This window comes from Lolium rigidum, chromosome 2 (assembly GCF_022539505.1).
Source record: "Lolium rigidum isolate FL_2022 chromosome 2, APGP_CSIRO_Lrig_0.1, whole genome shotgun sequence".
In the NCBI taxonomy this organism is placed as follows: Eukaryota; Viridiplantae; Streptophyta; class Magnoliopsida; order Poales; family Poaceae; genus Lolium; species Lolium rigidum.
The window spans coordinates 174,206,396-174,223,509 of NC_061509.1; the positions used below are offsets into that span (position 1 = coordinate 174,206,396).

At 46.5% G+C, this 17,114-nt stretch overlaps 1 protein-coding gene across 1 annotated transcript; it reads right to left on the reverse strand.

Moving 5' to 3' along the window:
- Positions 1-9,694: 9,694 nt before the first annotated feature.
- LOC124687721 (GRF-interacting factor 1-like) lies at positions 9,695-12,495 on the reverse strand. The gene is made up of 4 exons (XM_047221472.1): positions 12,403-12,495; positions 10,907-10,983; positions 10,208-10,292; positions 9,695-10,111 (listed from the first exon to the last, which is right to left on the reverse strand). The coding sequence occupies exons 1-4, from the start codon at positions 12,493-12,495 to the stop codon at positions 9,695-9,697; spliced, it is 672 nt and encodes a 223-aa protein (XP_047077428.1).
- Positions 12,496-17,114: the final 4,619 nt, after the last annotated feature.

Consider the following 17,114-nt stretch of genomic DNA (forward strand, 5'->3'; position numbering starts at 1 on the left):
CTACCCTCGGTTCGAGCCACGAGCGCCGCCCGACGACGGCGACGACGGCGGCGACGACGACGCCGGCAACTTAGAAGGCGACGACTACCAGGTACAACGGCGGCGGCTATGAAGACTACGAGTATGCATATTATACGCCTAGGCAGGAGTATGACTAAATCACTCCAAATTTCATGTATGCAGGAGTATGACTTAGTCACTCCAAATTTCTGTACGCGGGAGTATGACTTAGTCACTCCAAATTTCATGTATGCGGGAGTATGACTTAGTCACTCCAAATTTCATGTATGCGGGAGTATGACTGAATCACTCCAAATTTCATGTATCATCAGTGCTATCTCGAGTCAATTGAATCATTCGAAAATGGACACCAAACACATCACGGGTAATATAATTCACATGATTCATTCAACAAAGTTTGGTACAATATATTATTACACATCATTTCTTCCCTTGTGTCCCTGCTTGCTTACGATTGTGCCGTATCCATGGAGCATCCTCATCATTTAACTTAATGCTTGGGTCGGTGTTCACTTTGAAGGGCGGAATTTCAGCAAACATATTATAATCTTCTGACATGTCTGTCTTGTCCTCCACTCCCACGATGTTTCTTTTCCTTGAAAGAACAATGTGGCGCTTTGGATCATCGCATGATGTACTGATCGTTTTCTTATCTTTCGTTTCCTCGGTTTGCTACTCATGTCCTTCACATAGAAAACCTGAGCGACATCTTTCGCTAGGACGAATGGTTCGTCAAGGTAACCAAGATTGTTGAAATCCACCATTGTCATTCCGTATTGCTTGGTCCACCTTTACCCCACCTCCTGTTAGCTTGAACCACTTGCACCGGAACAAAGGGACCCTAAAGGAGGGTCCATAGTCAAGTTCCCATATCTCCTCTATGTAACCATAATATGTGACCTTTTGCCCATTCTCGGTTGCTGCATCAAAGCGGACACCACTGTTTTGGTTGGTGCTCTTTTTATCTTGTGCGATCGTGTAAAATGTATTCCCATTTATCTCGTACCCTTGGAAAGTCGTTATAGTCGAAGATGGTGTCTTGGCCAACATGTACAGACTGATCTACAACCTTATTGTCACTCATTAAATGTTTTCTCAACCAACTGCCGAAAGTCTCCATGTGGGCCTTCCTAATCCGAGGATTCGGAGCTTCCCGGGGTTGTCCGAGCGTAAAATATTCTTGTGTTTCTCAAAGTACGGAGCCACCAAGCTGGAATTGGTCGGAAGCGTGTGGTGTGCTTCGATCGGAGAATGGCCGTCCATACATATCATTGATTTTCTTCCGATCGTGCCTTTTCCACTTAGTCTCCCCTCGTGCCGCGATTGAGGAAGACCAATCGGCTTAAGGTCGGGAACAAAGTCAACACAAAACTCAATTACCTCCTCATTTCCATAGCCCTTGGCGATGCTTCCTTCCGGCCTAGCACGGTTACGAACATATTTCTTTAATACTCCCATGAACCTCTCGAAGGGGAACATATTGTGTAGAAATACGGGACCGAGAATGGAAATCTCATCGACTAGGTGAACCAGGAGGTGCGTCATAATATTGAAGAAGGATGGCGGGAACACCAACTCGAAACCGACAAGACATTGGATCACATCGTTCTGTAACCGTGGTAGAACTTCGGATTGATTACCTTCGAGAGATTGCATTGAGGAATGCACATAGCTTCACAATGGCTACTCGAACATTTTCCGGCGAGAGCCCCTCAAAGCAATCGGAAGAAATTGCGTCATAATCACGTGGCGGTCGTGAGACTTCAGGTTTTGGAACTTTTTCTCCGCCATGTTTATTATTCCCTTTATATTGGACGAGAATCCTGACGGGACCTTCATACTGCTCGGGCATTCAAAAAAGATGACCTTCTCTTCTTTGGTCGGAGCGTAGGCGGCACGACCTTGAAACCGTTCCGGATGCTTGGTCATCGGGGTCTTTCAAACTTTGCTTGGTCTCGCCATGCTTCCTTTGTATCATTTGACTTCCCATACACGCCCAAGAAGCTTAGGATGTTCACGCAAATATTCTTCGTAACGTGCATCACGTCGATTGCGGAGCGGACTTCTAGGACTTTCCAATATTCTAGCTCCCGAATATAGATTTCTTCTTCCACATGGCTACGTGCCCGTCGGCTCCCTTCGGAACCGATTGTCCGCCGAGACCCTTTCCAAAGATGACTTTCAAACCCTTGACCATATCAAATACCTCAGCACCAGGTGTGTTCCGCGAGCTTCGGCCGGTGATCTGCCTTGCCGTTGTAATGCTTGCCTTTCTTTCTTCTTGGATGACCTTTCGGAAGAAATCGACGATGCCCAAGGTACACGTTCTTCTTACAATTTGGCAAATGTACACTTTCGGTCTCATGTAAGCAGTGCGTGCATGCATTGTATCCCTTATTTGACAGTCCCGAAAGGTTACTAAGAGCAGGCCAATCGTTGATGGTTACGAAAAGCAACGCTCGTAGGTCAAATTCCTCTTCTTTGTGCTCATCCCACACACGGACACCGGGTCTGCCCCACGGCTGTAAAAGTTCATCAACTAATGGCCTTAGGTACACATCGATGTCGTTACCGGGTTGCTTCGGACCTTGGATGAGCACCGGCATCATAATGAACTTCCGCTTCATGCACAACCAAGGAGGAAGGTTGTAGATGCATAGAGTCACGGGCCAGGTGCTATGGCTGGAGCTCTGCTCGCCAAAAGGATTCATGCCATCCGTACTTAGACCAAATCTTATGTTCCTTGCGTCGGCTGCAAAATCTTTGAACTCTCTGTCGATCTTTCTCCATTGCGTTCCATCTCGCGGGGTGTCTCAACTCCCCGTCCGACTTACGGTCCTCTTTGTGCCATCGCAACAACTTGGCATGCTCTTTGTTCCCGAACGGACGTTTCAACCGTGGTATTATAGGAGCATACCACATCACCTTGGCGGGAACCCTCTTCCCGGGTTTCTGGCCCTCAACATCGTCACCGGGGTCATCGCCTCTGATCTTATAACGCAATGCGGTGCATACCGGGCATTCATTCAAATTCTCGTATTCACCGCGGTAGAGGATGCGATCGTTGATGCATGCATGTATCTTCGGAACCTCTAAACCTAGAGGGCGAGACAACCTTCTTTGCTTCGTACGTAGTGGCGGGCAACTCGTTATTCTTTGGAAACATATTCTTCAACATTTTCAGCAAGTTTTCAAATGCCGAGTCAGCCTACACCTGTCCGTGCCTTCCATCTCGGCAAATCCAGGTGTGCAGCCCAGCTTTTTCGGACCATCATCGCATCCGGGTACGGCGCCTTCCTGTGATCCTCTAACATGCGATCCAAATTCTCCCTCTCTTTTTCAGTTTCGCAGCGTCTCCGTGCATCGGCAATGGTCCGACCAAGATCATCAACGGGATCATCACGTGCCTCTTCTTCACCTTCCCCTTCACCTTCGAGCATCCTCCATGAAAGTATCACCGAAATGAGAAAGATAGCTTTCATCATTGAAATCATCCCCTTCTTCATCTTCTTCCATTATAACCCCTCTTTCTCCATGCTTGGTCCAACAATTATAGCTTGGCATGAAACCGTGCCGAAGCGGTGCATGTGAACATCTCTTGAGGAAGAGTAACCCTTCCGATTCTTACACTTAACACATGGACGGATAACAAAACCCCCTGCTTGTTCGCATTAGCCACTACGAGGAAATCTTTCAAACCCGTACTCGAACTCGCCGGAGAGTCGGTTACCGTACATCCATTGCCGATTCATCCGCATTATTATAATATAAAATATATAATTAACCATCATGCATTTGTTAAACTAACTAGCTACAAACAATATAAATTAAACAATGAACTACACACACATGCATATTTTATCAATGACACATCAAAGGTTCAAGTTGCTAACCGCGATCGAGGAGGAAAAAATAAATGAGAAAGCTCAAGTGTGACTCCAACACTTCATATCATGTTTGTTTCATGCTCTTGGGGCATTTCATCAAACACCTTATGTGCATAAGAGGAACCAAAAGCAAACCTAACACTCACTTGTGAAGTTTGTGAAGAGAATGGCTCCAAATGGCTAAGTGTTGGCTGCTGGATGGGTATATATAGGGGAGGGGCTTTAGTCCCGGTTGGCCCGGCCAACCGCGACTAAAGGCCTTCGAGCACCTTTAGTCGCGGTTGGGCTGGCCAACCGCGACTAAAGCCCCCACGTGCACCAGCTGGCCACCGTGCGCCCTGGGCCCAGGCCTTTGGTCGCGGTTCGCCACACGAACCGCGACTAAAGGCCCCATTAGTCGCGGTTCCTTTACCTTCGCGACTTATGGGGCTTCCCGGAAGCCTGTTTTTCCACCAGTGACACTCCGCCAGCGGCGGCTCGTCATGGCAGCGACGACAATGAGGACGAGCAGGGACTGGAGACGGTCAGGGACGATGTTAAGCTGCTCGAGGAGGCCACGCGCCTACGCCGTCGCCGACTCGCCATGGCAAGCGACAACGAGTTCTAGGCCGAAGAAGAGGACGACTAGGGAACTATGGATTGGAGCCGGACACGAGCACGACGATGGGCAGCTCGAGCTGCCGACAACGCCGGCGGTTCGCCATGGCGAGCGACATCGAGTGCTACGACGACTACAAGCCTAATACAACTACTATAGTGAAATGACCAGGACGAGGACGAGAGGAGGGATTGGAGCAGGAAGGTACGACGTCGGGCCGTTCTAGGAAGCCAGGCCGCCGCCGGCTCGCGACAACGGATGCTACGGTTAAGATGACAACGAGTGCTACGTCAGGCTGCTCGATGAGGCCGAGGCGACGCCGCCAGCGTTGCCCCGTCTAGGCCGGGCTGTGAGCCTGCGACGTTGCGGTTGCTGTGCGCACTCCGCGCGTCACCGGCCCCTGCCACCCGCTACATGGCAAGTCCAACAGGAACATACGAGGCCAGCTCTGTCTCCTTCCCAACCCTGAGAAACGACTTCGCGGGATCTTCCAGAGTCCTGGCCGTGGCCGACCTCGACGAGGTGCTTGGAAAGTTTAATTGCGACGGCGACGCAGCCCAACGTGAGCCTCTCCTGCATGATGGCCAGGAAGCTAGCTACCGCAAGCGATTTGGCTAGATCGGATGGCACCAGCTTTTGATCCATTCAATTGGGAGGTTACCAGAAGCTGGTACGAAGACGCTGCTGGGAAAGTACTCCCACCACATGCATGATGGCCAGGAAGCAGCTCCTGTCAGTTCATCGTTGAGGCAGCTTGCAGACGTAGCTAGATATTAAGTCTGAAGATGAGTTAGATAGAAAAAATAAAGATGGAAGTGTACTGCAATCGCGTTTCCTTTGCCAGCGTGTTACCCGGGGCCTATTTCGGAGGACGCGCAGATTGCTCTTGCGGTAGATTTGGGAAGCTACACGCAGCGTACCGGCCAGACATAGGAGCCAATGATGGTTATCAATTTTGCTACATAATCAACCCTCTTCCTGAAACAGGTACAACACCTCATTCTCATTTGCTTAATGCAGTCTCGGCATTACCAAATCATCTTCATGGATACGGTTACATATATATAGTATGTTAAGTTGATGATTACGAGAAGAACATAACATAGATCTTTTCTAAAACACACCTTAGCCTTGTGCAGTCTGAGTTTTATTTCAAACTGTACTGAAGCAAGAAATAGTCGTACTACCTGCACCTAATGGAGTAAAATATGTGCACATGTGCATGTGAAATTAATCCTTTTTTTATTGTCTTTGAATGAAGAATAGAGGAAAATATACGTCAAAAAAAAGAATGGAAGAAAATATATCTATAGTAATGATAGTTGGGCTGTCATGAAAAGAAACAGTAAGCAAGAAACACCAAAATTGTTGTACAAAATAGAGCTCGGGTTGCATCACCTTTTCTATCCTAATAATTTCTATATATTTACTCCATACACTTAGCATATTCAAACTTAGCATATTCAAACTTCATGGATGGAAATCTTCTCGACAAGCATAGTTTTTTTTTTATTGTGGTCACATGCATATAGTTACCCTAATTAGTTATTTCTTTTTTTCCAGCATGTTTGCATTGACTCATGTCGAATTTGTGGTGAAGTAGGTCAAATTTCCATCATTGCATAGGTTTTTCCATTTATGCATATTGTGAGAATATTGTGCATAATAGATTTTTAATTATTACTATTGCTCTTAATATGTTGTCACTCATTGCAACTAGAGAACACACAAAAAGGGTGCAATTAATAGAGGACATGGATATGTGTATGTAAGGGGATGGAGGGTTCATGAGTCTTACTCCCTCCATTCTAAAATAGATGTCGCAATTTTATCTAGAACGGAGGTAGTACTTAATTGGCTAGAGCATTGTGTGGTCTTTTTCTCTCCCGTTGCAACGCACGGACATTTTTTCTAGTCTATATCTATATCTATACCTAATAATAAAGGAGCTAACGTTTCCTTGGTTCGGTCCGTCCAAATGCGTTTTGGTCCAACTTAAAGTGCGCTTTCGTCCAATTTCTATTTTTTCCACCCACCAAACGATCCGGCGACCAGAACAAAAAGACCTAGCCAACCACGGGAGAGAGACCTAGGCACACACGAACAAAAATCTAAGAGCTAAGCAATCGATCGATCGCCTCCCCGTGATCCACATAAACCCTATAAAAAAAAGTCCCACCAAATCGATCGCACGATCTCAACGGAATTCGCTCGCCACGAAGCTCGACATGCAGATTTCCGTCTGCAACGGAGGTCCCGGACGCCGTTGTTGAAGGCCATCAAGATTCAGTAGGAACCTTGGAGGTCGTCGGCATCTGATCCATGGTTTCAGCACCGTCGGGCTGCTCGAGTAGCTACGCTGCCGGCGGCTCGCCAAGGCCAGCGACAATCAGTGCTATAACACTACAAGGACGAGGTGGGATTGGAATTGCTCAAGGAGGCCACGCCCACGGCCGGCTCGATCGCCATGGCCAGGAACAATGAACGCACGATCAGCGCGCCGGCGGCATCCAGGCGGATAGCGACAACAAGTGATATGACTACGACATCTGGCTGCTTTAGGAGGCCACGCTCGCGGCGGCTCACCATGACCAACAAAACCGAATGCACGATCGGCCGCGCCAGCGGAAAAATACTATGAATAGACTGGTCGCCAGGTGCAGGGTACGCTGGTATGGACTTCTCTGCCGCAAGCCGGTCATCGCCATCGTCGTAACGTGAAAAGGCCGAGATCGTCGCTTCCGCCAACAGCATCAATCGCAGGAACTCCTAGGGCTATGTCTCCTAACTTTACATGCGGATCAGGTGGATCAGTGATCCGGTACTGAAATTGCAGCGAGGAAAACGAGAACTACTCGTTGGCCTCTCCACGAAGCGGATGACCACCAACGTCGTGCCAGAGGTTTTGACACTCTTCCTTGTGGAAAAATAGGTATCATTGGTTGTGAAGGGGAGCCATTGTTCCCCAAAACTGGCAGACACGAGACTTAACCAGAGCAACCACGACGTGAAAACCGACAAATTAGCTGTGGCCAAGCCAGTGCGGACGCGCTCGAGCCCGAGAAAAATAGCTCAGGTAAGGCCGCGGCGCGGAGGCCGGCTGGTGGCAATGCAGGCGAGCTGCATGCAGGACACACGCAATCTGCTAACCCCCCGGCCGAGATTTTTCTCAAAGCTACAATTCTCCAATCTGTCGATCGTTAATAACGAGGTAAGCACTGCAGGTGAGGTGCTATCATCTTAGCTCCATGCATATAATACAAGAGCCGTGTGTATCTTTGATTCTTTGTACGTCATTTTCGCTTGCTCGGCACATTTTTCTAAACTCTTGTCTTTTTTTCTTTGTCTTTATAAGTGTGTTCTGTAGGTAGAGATTAGTTTTTCCAATATAAATGCTTAAATTGTCATATCATCTTCCTACATTAATTATAGAAAAAACTAATACAATGTAATTAAAAAATTGATAAATTGATTTGTAGTCTCATTGGTGATGTTTGCTACTATGCCGCTACAGGAGCGACCATGGCAATAGACAGGTTATCGTTGAGGTGGCCGCTGGCGGCAAGAGTAGAGTAGCTATGCACAATACAAGTTTTCGGTCATGGTGGTGACACTCACGCACTTTACCAGCTTCACGCTGGCTGTTGAGGGTCACCGATGTTGCAATCGTGCTGTCACTCTGCCAACAATAAGGTATAAATGCAGTTTTTCTCCCCCTTGCAACGCATGGGATATCGACACACGAATGTGACACCGTAGCAACGCACGGGTTTTGTGCTAGTTTGTTATAAAAGAAACAAAAGTGTATTCCGACAATCAGTAGAATTGGTATGGTTCTTAATATTTTCATTTGTTGTGTAAGATATTAAAACATATACCATATATTTGTTGAATACTTAAATTTTCTTGTAAGATAGGACCCCATTTTAGAGTTTCGCATAGGGCCCTAGATTTCGCCGGCTCGGCCCTGATCACAGGCATATTGCCGACATGCGTACTTGTTAAATATGTGGCATGGATGACTCATGGACACACTCACTACTCGAATGCACAATGTCTCGTTGCGTATAGGCGCTCGTAGATGAACATATCACCCAACGCAGTGCATGACTGAGGAACCTCCAGTAAAGAAATGGATCTTCTCTACGATCGAATCCCTCAGCCTGTCAGCCATGAAGCTTTTATTGAGATGATCTTAACCCTTTGGGCGATATGGTATGCTCATAGAAGGCTGATCCACGACGGGGGGCAGTAGAGCCCGCTATGTACCTATCAGTTTGTGCGAATTTTTGGGTGCCTCATCCCTCACTCTAGATGGTGATCACAACCCCCTTAAAGCTTTGGCTTGCCGTGAAGCCTTGGCTCTTGAGCAAGGTCTTAGGCTACATAGCATATTTGTGCAGATTTCCTGGAAGTAATTAACAACATGAAGCAGAGGTACTTCGGTATTTATGGGATCATCCAGGAAATAAAGGCGACGATGCCCTCTTCTCTTCAGCGTCGAGCATGAAAATCGAACCTCTGATGGTGAAGCTCACGGTCTAGCTGTATAGGTTGCCGGGTGTATTGTCACAATGATTTTTGCATTCCCCAAAACATTGTCTTGAATCAATAGAGCCGTGAGTCCTAAAAAAAAACTAGGTTTTTAAACTCACCTACAAATACAAATAAGGTGTGTTTGAAAATTAGCTAGGTCTGTGCTTAAGCCCGTTCTCCGGGTAAACCTCCTATAAGCCACAAGGAAAACAAACTACGTACTCAAATTTAACAATTGCCTGTGTTCCAAACGGTTTTGTACTAGCTTAGATTTAGTAGCCACGAACACAAGGCAAATGAAGAAGAAAACACCATGAGCATTCAGCACTAGATATAACATATTGAGTGTTCACAAACCGTCACCACCACACAACCCGCGATTTTCCATACTACATCTTAACAAGGATGGATCGAGAACCTGCCATGCACATCCAAAACAAGCGAACCTGCACGCAGGGATTGCAGATGCGGTTGCAGGCCACTACCACCTCCAGGTTCCATGGAACACACCTAAATTAAGCTTAACCACTGCAGCCACCTAGCTACTGCTAATCTGCCACTACCACGTACTACATCCTCGAATACTACCTGCTACTCCTGCTGCTGATGCTACGCCAAGTGCGAGGCCCGTGCTAGCGAGGACGCTGCCGGCCTAGCTGCCTTCCTCCTCGGTGCCCTTGAGGTACTCCCCGTCGCCGCTGTGCGCCCCGGAGTTGGCGCCACCACGGGCATCGGCCGACAGCGAGGTTGACCCCTCCTTGGCGCCACCGCGGCCGTAGTCCGAGAAGACGCCGGCGTTCATCATGCTGTTTCCGGCGCCTCCACCGCCGCCGCCCATGCTGGCCTCGCCGTGGAGAATGTTGAACCCGCTGGTCGTGCCGGAGGACATCCCCAGCTGCGCGTGGGCAGCTGCCTGGTGCTGCTGCTGCTGGAGCGGCGACATGGCCTGTTGCTGCTGGGCGTACATCATCGACGACCGCGCTGCCATCAGCGATTGCGGCGACATCATCTGCGCCGACTGCTGCGGCATGTACCGCGGCCCGGACTGCATCATCAGGTTGGACGGGTACTGGCATGCCAAACGATGAAAAAGTTAGCCATGGTTCTACTCTCACGATGAACTTAAACTACTCCATAAAGAGTTTAAATCGCAACGTCTGAGAACCTGAGACAGCGACGCCGTCTGAGGAGGCTGGCTATCGGCGATGGCGGCAAGGTACATGAGGTTCTGCTGGAGCTTAGCTTGGTTCCTGCAGTAAGCGCAGCAGTAAGTTTCAGACAAAACAAGGCTCAGCGTGTAGGCGCTGTATAGCCTGTTACAGCAACGAACAATAAGCAAAAAACGTGGGAGGAGGGTAACCAAAACAGCCCTTCCTGTCACCAAAGCATATTACATGAACATGAACCATGCATGCCGTTACGTGACACTTATGATTGAGAAATGAAGACGAAACTGTTGTGTGTCATTGACATTTCAGAGAAACAGTGCACTGAACAAGAAACAGTACTGCTTTATCAGAAGGACACTTTTGATAAATAAGTACTGTATGGATCAGCCTAGGCTAGAGCTACAACGGATCAACTACGTCTCAACCAACGCAGTACTAAAACTAGTAGCATCAACATTAAGGCCTACATCCATGGATCATTTTATCTGTATAAACACATTTGATTGTCCCAAAATGGGAAGACCCTTGATTTTAGACCAACGTACTAGCATATTCTAGTTCTTGTTAACACTAGTCCTAACTGATGTTACCATAAGATCCAGGATAGCAAAAGCTACCATAAGATGCATGCTCAACAGCACAGTTGCTAGTAGTAGTTCACAAGGAGATCAGATGAGATGGGAGATGCGGCTCACCGTGCACACTCGTCCACCTTGCCGTTGTTCTGGTTATCGAGGATGGCCAGGATCAGCTGCTTGTTCTCATCCAGGTACTGCACAGTTGCAAACGCAGAAAATGTTAAGAAAGTTCAGTACAGCTATATCTCCTGAACATTGTTAGTACTAAACCAGATATAAGCAGGTCAGTGCCAAACTGCCAACACATCCATGTCCTGGATGTTTACCCACATCTGTCAGTCAAGCACAACATATGTGCACATCAGTTTATCACCAATGAGGCACTCCATTGGAGATTCGTGTCTCCATTATACGCACAGATACTAGAAAAGATCTGGCTGGCAACGACCAATCCTACCAAGCTTAAGGTCAATGATTGACTGACACGGCAGCATTTTAACAGGTTATCAGCAAGGCAAGGACAAGCACACATAGAGGGGGGCCTGGCTGTTGTATCAGCATTAAGCCAACTTTAGGGATCTAGCAGTCAAAAGACCAATGGGGCGCGGTACAGCGCAAGCGAACCTACATTCCTACTACCCACATGAACATGGACCAGATCATGTCTGGCTGGGCTGGGCCAATAAGGCCATGTGACCAGCCAGCCTGAATGCTAATCTCTTTCTACAAACATGCCTTATTCTCAACAACAACAAAAATGTAGTCACCCCCCTGAAACGTCGTCCGTTTGATTAGCGAGATTTATGGAAATATCAGGGCCTTTACTCCCTTTCCTCTGATAGAAGATTGCACATGATGCACCTGGTAGGAAAAGGGGGCAAGATTCAATGTCGGTTTTGGCTGCAGGTCCGGCATGTTCACTGCTTGCCAAATGCTAGAGAGGGGGGCAGGTGTGATCACGGACACCCGAGCACCGACCAAAGCTAGCTAAAAATAGGATATATTTCTGTGTGAAAAGAAAGATCTTTTCAGGGGGGGGATAATGATGCGGAACTCAATATCATATCGTGTGGGAAACGAAGATGAAGAAAAGCAGGGACCAAAAAGACAGCAACAGTTTGAACTGCAGGTGAAATCAGGTGTTAGGAGGGACCATGGAGAACAGATCAGCGGAAAAATAAGCCAGGGCGTGTAGGGGGTTGGGAGAAAAATAAGAGGGGTCAGAACTGAGCATGCCCTCTATGGCTATTCTCAAATCGCTTAACAAAGATCAAAGCGAAACTGGGTTTTTATTGAATGAAAAAGACGCGCGACAGGCTTAAAGAACATCAAAAAGGGCGAGGAGAGAGCAGAGATAACACCATATTGGAAAAAGAGCGAGAACCGGAAAAGCTGCTCTTTCAGACGAGTTCCATCAAAGAAATGGAGACAGAGAGAAACCAGTCAGGAACCAAAGGAAGAAGAAGGAGAATACGGAAACGGAAGCAATAAGAAAGAAAAAGATTAGGGCACGCACCAAGGAAAGAGATACTCCTAGATGAATACGTGCATATACTTATAAGAAAAGGGGGAGAGAAAAAAGGGAAGAGAGATTTGGGGGAGGGGATGATGACCTGCTGAATGAGATCAGTGGTGACAGGGGTAGGGGAAGCGGCGTAGCCACCCATCATGCCCTGGTTCATCTGCATCAGGTGTTGCTGCTGCATTCCAAACCTATCTGAAAAAGCTTGCGCCTCCTCTCTCCCTCTGCCGCTTCGCCCTGCTTCTTCCTCCTCTGATCTTTGCTTTAGAACAGAACAGGACGGTGTAAAGGGAAGAAGAGAAGGCAGAGAGGAGAGGGGCGGCCGGTCTGGTTTGGCTGGGGTTTTGGTGGTGAGAGGGTTTTGGCCTCTCCAGCTTTGCTCTCTGGCCTTCTTAAAAAGGGCAGTACTGGTACGCTGGACCGACTTTCCCCCCAAATTTTATTTTTTTCCTCCCCGTCAAAGCTGATCTTTTCGTCGTTTGAACGAGCACTAAAAGCCCAAGATTTTTTACCATACAAATTTCTACCGAGGATCCCAAAAAGCGCGGTAACTTTCCGCGCTCGCGCACCTGCACATTGAAGAGGCGGATGGATTCGATTCTTTTAACAATGACCACCAGCCAGAGGAGAGGGCAAAATAAATGGCTCCCCACCGTACCGTATCTGCAGGCGTTACGTTAGGTTGCCGTAATTTATGTCTCCGGCTGCACGCCCGAAGAGAAGAGTATTTATGTCTTGGGCGCGTAGCACAGGGCGCTTCACCTCTGGCCTCTGGGGGCTATGTGATCCCAGCACCTTGTGGCCACCAGGGCTACCGAGATTTCTTTACGCTCTCCCATACGATGCGCAGACGGTATGTCCCGTCAATCGTCATCACTCACCTACAGACCGTACAGCGTATTTTTTTTAGAAAATAAACCTACCCTAGCAAAACTAATGCCTCGTCTGCATCGGCTGAAAATATTTTGTAAATTCCTTTTGCAAACAATAACACATATATTTAAAATAGTATTAGTGCATGATAAAGATATATTTGAAATAGCACCCCCAGTCCAAAACAAAAAAAAAAAGCAAATCGTCGAGGTCATCAACCTCTTGTTCCTCCAAGAGACAATCTTTTTTTTTAGTATAAACATCACATAAATATCAAACCAAAACCTTGCAATATCAACAAGGGTTGCCTAGTAATTTTAATTTAAGCAGCAATTTTAAGACTTGTGCACATGCGTAGTCATTAAAATAATCGATTGACATCGACAAGACTACCAACATACGCATTTCAGGGAAAAACAACCGAATAGTTTGACCGACATCGTTGAAAGCCAAAAATACGTCCACGACGTAGCAGTTGGATAAATATTGCGAGAACAATTCTCCTCATGGCAACCATAAGAAAAAAAATTCAAAACCAATCCCAACAATTAAGATCTAAAGAACCATACTTACAGAAATTTTACCTTCCAATACTACCATTGAGATTGGGAATAAGACCTCATTATCAAATGAAGGGTCGAAGGTCACTTATTGTGTACAATGACATCTTTATTGATGTGGAGACAGAAAAAAAAAGACAGCTACCAAAAGCCTAAACTAATCTATAGAAAACTCGACTTTTATTCAAAAAATTATCTTATATCGGGTTCTCCACCCCTTTGTATGTTGGCTAGACTGAAGGAGGGAGAAATGACTTATGGCGGAGGTGGAGGTGGTGGCTTCTTCTTTCTATTGGAGGAGGCTAGGTCGGAAAAAAAATTAAGAAAATATTATATTTTGTAATCCGATACCTCCAAGGTTTTGGCGTCAATAAGGATAGAACCAAAGTAGTGCATGTCGGCGACAAGCACAAAATGGCTCAAAAGGTTGGGCTCAACGAGTATCGCCTTGAAGGGTTTCTGTGTGTAACACACAAAAAATTAATAACACAATCACCCAAATATCTAAATTAAACCACGGGTAGGATCATTGTATTCTCACCATGGGGTTTGCAGAAGATCCAGTGAGGCTGGTGATGAACCCGAGCATGACTTCGAAGTCTGGTTGATGTAGAGCTCGGGCAGGCCTTCGCCAAGTCGATGAGTATTCTAGCATGAACGTAGATAGAGCTCCACCTTATTATTCCTCAGAGGGTCGAACACACAACCCCTTTGCAGCGTTGCAGCCGCTTGTGCTTTTGTTTCAGCAGGACTCCGTCGTCTTGGACAGAATCGTACGGAAGTACTTCTTAGATGCAAGCGAGGGAGAGAGAAATAACCCGAAAGCAAGTGTGTTTGGAGGAGAGGAGGGGGGTCCTCTATTCATAGGAGGGGAGGGACGTCGGCTACGCCGTTACCAGCTACGATGAGATGTAGACCATCTTTGCGTTCGTCCTCGCCACCGACAAGTACGCCATGGGCTCAAGTGAGCCTTTGGTCACGCCTCCAGCTGCGCCGTCGGCTGGGAATGCTGACACGCAGGAGTCGGACACGGTGATCCTTGATGCCCCCCTGACAAGCCTCGTAACGCCCCTGAAAAGGTGTACGCATGTAAGGAAGAGGGGTGTCTTTGGCGACGACGAGCTGACAACATTCACCAACATAATTGTCATTGTCAAGGATGTCGCACAGACCATCCGGGAGAACAAGCCCACTATTATTTAGGATCTATCCAGTACATAATGTGCGGAACATTATTTGTTTATTTTATATTTTGTTTTGGGATGGGTACCCGGTTGCCTTGCTCTTTTTGCAATAATAAGGACTTAGCACATTATTCATGCTAGTCACGGAATGAAGTCATGAAAAGACAATAAACCATTCAATACTTGCTCATGAGCTAAGAACAAAACACAAAACAGGTATAATGTTTGAAGGCACAAGCAATTCACTTTGGAGTGGTGGTGAAATACCACATATAGGTAGATATTGTGGACACAAATGGCATGGGTTTTTGGTTCAAGGTTTGGATGTATGAGAATCATTCCCTCTCAGTACATGTCCTTGGCTAGCAAAGCTGGGTAGGAAGCATAAGAGTCGAGCGAAACAAACAAATATACATATGATAGAAAACAATCATGCAATCTTCCTTGGAAGTACAAACGATTCAATCTTAAGAATACTAAGCTTATCAGACAACAAGAAAGAAAGATAATGGAATAGTGTATCTACATGTATTTGTCTCTTTTCTATTTAAGCCTCGAAGTATTGTTGCTACTGACCAATGCTAAGTTTGCGAAGACCAAATAGAATTACTTGATGCTCCCAAAGTGATACCAATACTAACCGACAAGATTAATCATATGATAGAAATTACAAACTAAAATAAGATGTGCATAAAGTAAATGATAAAAAATTCTCATTAATATTTCATAATGGCAGCTCACACCAAGGGATCCATAGATAATCAACTAAAGGAGAGATACTTCCACACTGCAAACTATCCTATATGATAACTCCACTACTCATGATATAACTCTACTGAAAAGTAAATAGGTAGAAGATAATAGTGTGATACCGCGACACTTCCCCAAGCTTGGAACAGGCCAATGGGATGCCAATACCAATGACGAATTACTCCTTCGGTGGTGGTGGTGCATCCTTAATAAGCTTATCAACCAACTGCTTCAACTCATCAATCTTGTAGGTGAGAATACGAATCAACTCCGTGTTGTGATCAATACGATTCATGAACCTGTTAGACTGTGAGTCCCAGCTCTTGGAATTATTCCCCCATCCTTCCTCACACTCAGATCTTGCTTTCCCTGCATTGTTAGAATGATCCATATCCCAACCAGAGGGTAACTCCGCTTGAGGCACCCTTTCGAATTGATGCTTATGAATTAAAGTATGGAAGGGGTTACGGTTTCCTAAAGACGGTGTCTTCTCAGCTAGGATGTGACGTGGAACCCCTCCTCCAGCTTGTATCCGTGCTCCTTTGTGAACTTGAGAGGGTCTTTCACCACTCCAATTCTTGAAATGATGGTGCGAGGAGGTGAGCGCCGGTCTTCTCCTGCTTTCTCTTTAGCTTCACTCTTTACCTCCTCCTCCGGCTTGGGATCTTGGAGATCATCTTCCGACAGCTCCTTGCCCTTATCGTTGTTGGTGGAGACCATGGTGCCTCTAAAACAGAGAACAAATCCTGGCAGAAACAGATCGAAACGAAAACACGACGAGAACACGATATACGGACCTCGGGGGATCCGGGGGATTATATAGAAAAAAGTTTCGTAACAAAAGGAAGGGAACAAGGCGAAACCGGGTTGGAGAGGGGCTCCAGGGCGCCCAGACCAGGCCTAGGCGCGGCCTGGAGCTGGCCCGCGCCTAGGGGTGGTCTGGTGCCCCTGGGCACCTTCTCCTACCCGTTTCCGTCTCGTAATATTTCATATTTAGTAAAAACGACAAAAATATAACCTGGAAAGTTTAACGCGAACTTTTTCTTATTAAAACTGTTACCTATTCGAAAACGGACTCTGCAGATTCCTGGATTTGCTCCTTAATGAATTCTTCCGGAGTCACCACTTGAATAATATCAGTGTCTTCATTATAAGAATCTCCAGAAATATAGTGTTTGAGTCTTTTCACATTCACCACTTGTGTAGTGTTATCCTTCAATGAAGTAATTTTTATGGCACCGGAACGATACACCTCTTCAATAATAAAAGGTCATTCCCGTTTTGAAAATAATTTTCCTGCAAAAAAACCTGAGACGAAACCTATACAATAGAACTTTATCACCAACATGGAGCTCTCTCTTAAGAATTCTCTTATAATGCCACTTTTTAACTTTCTCTTTAAAGAGTATAGCATTTTCATAAGCTTCATTCCTCCA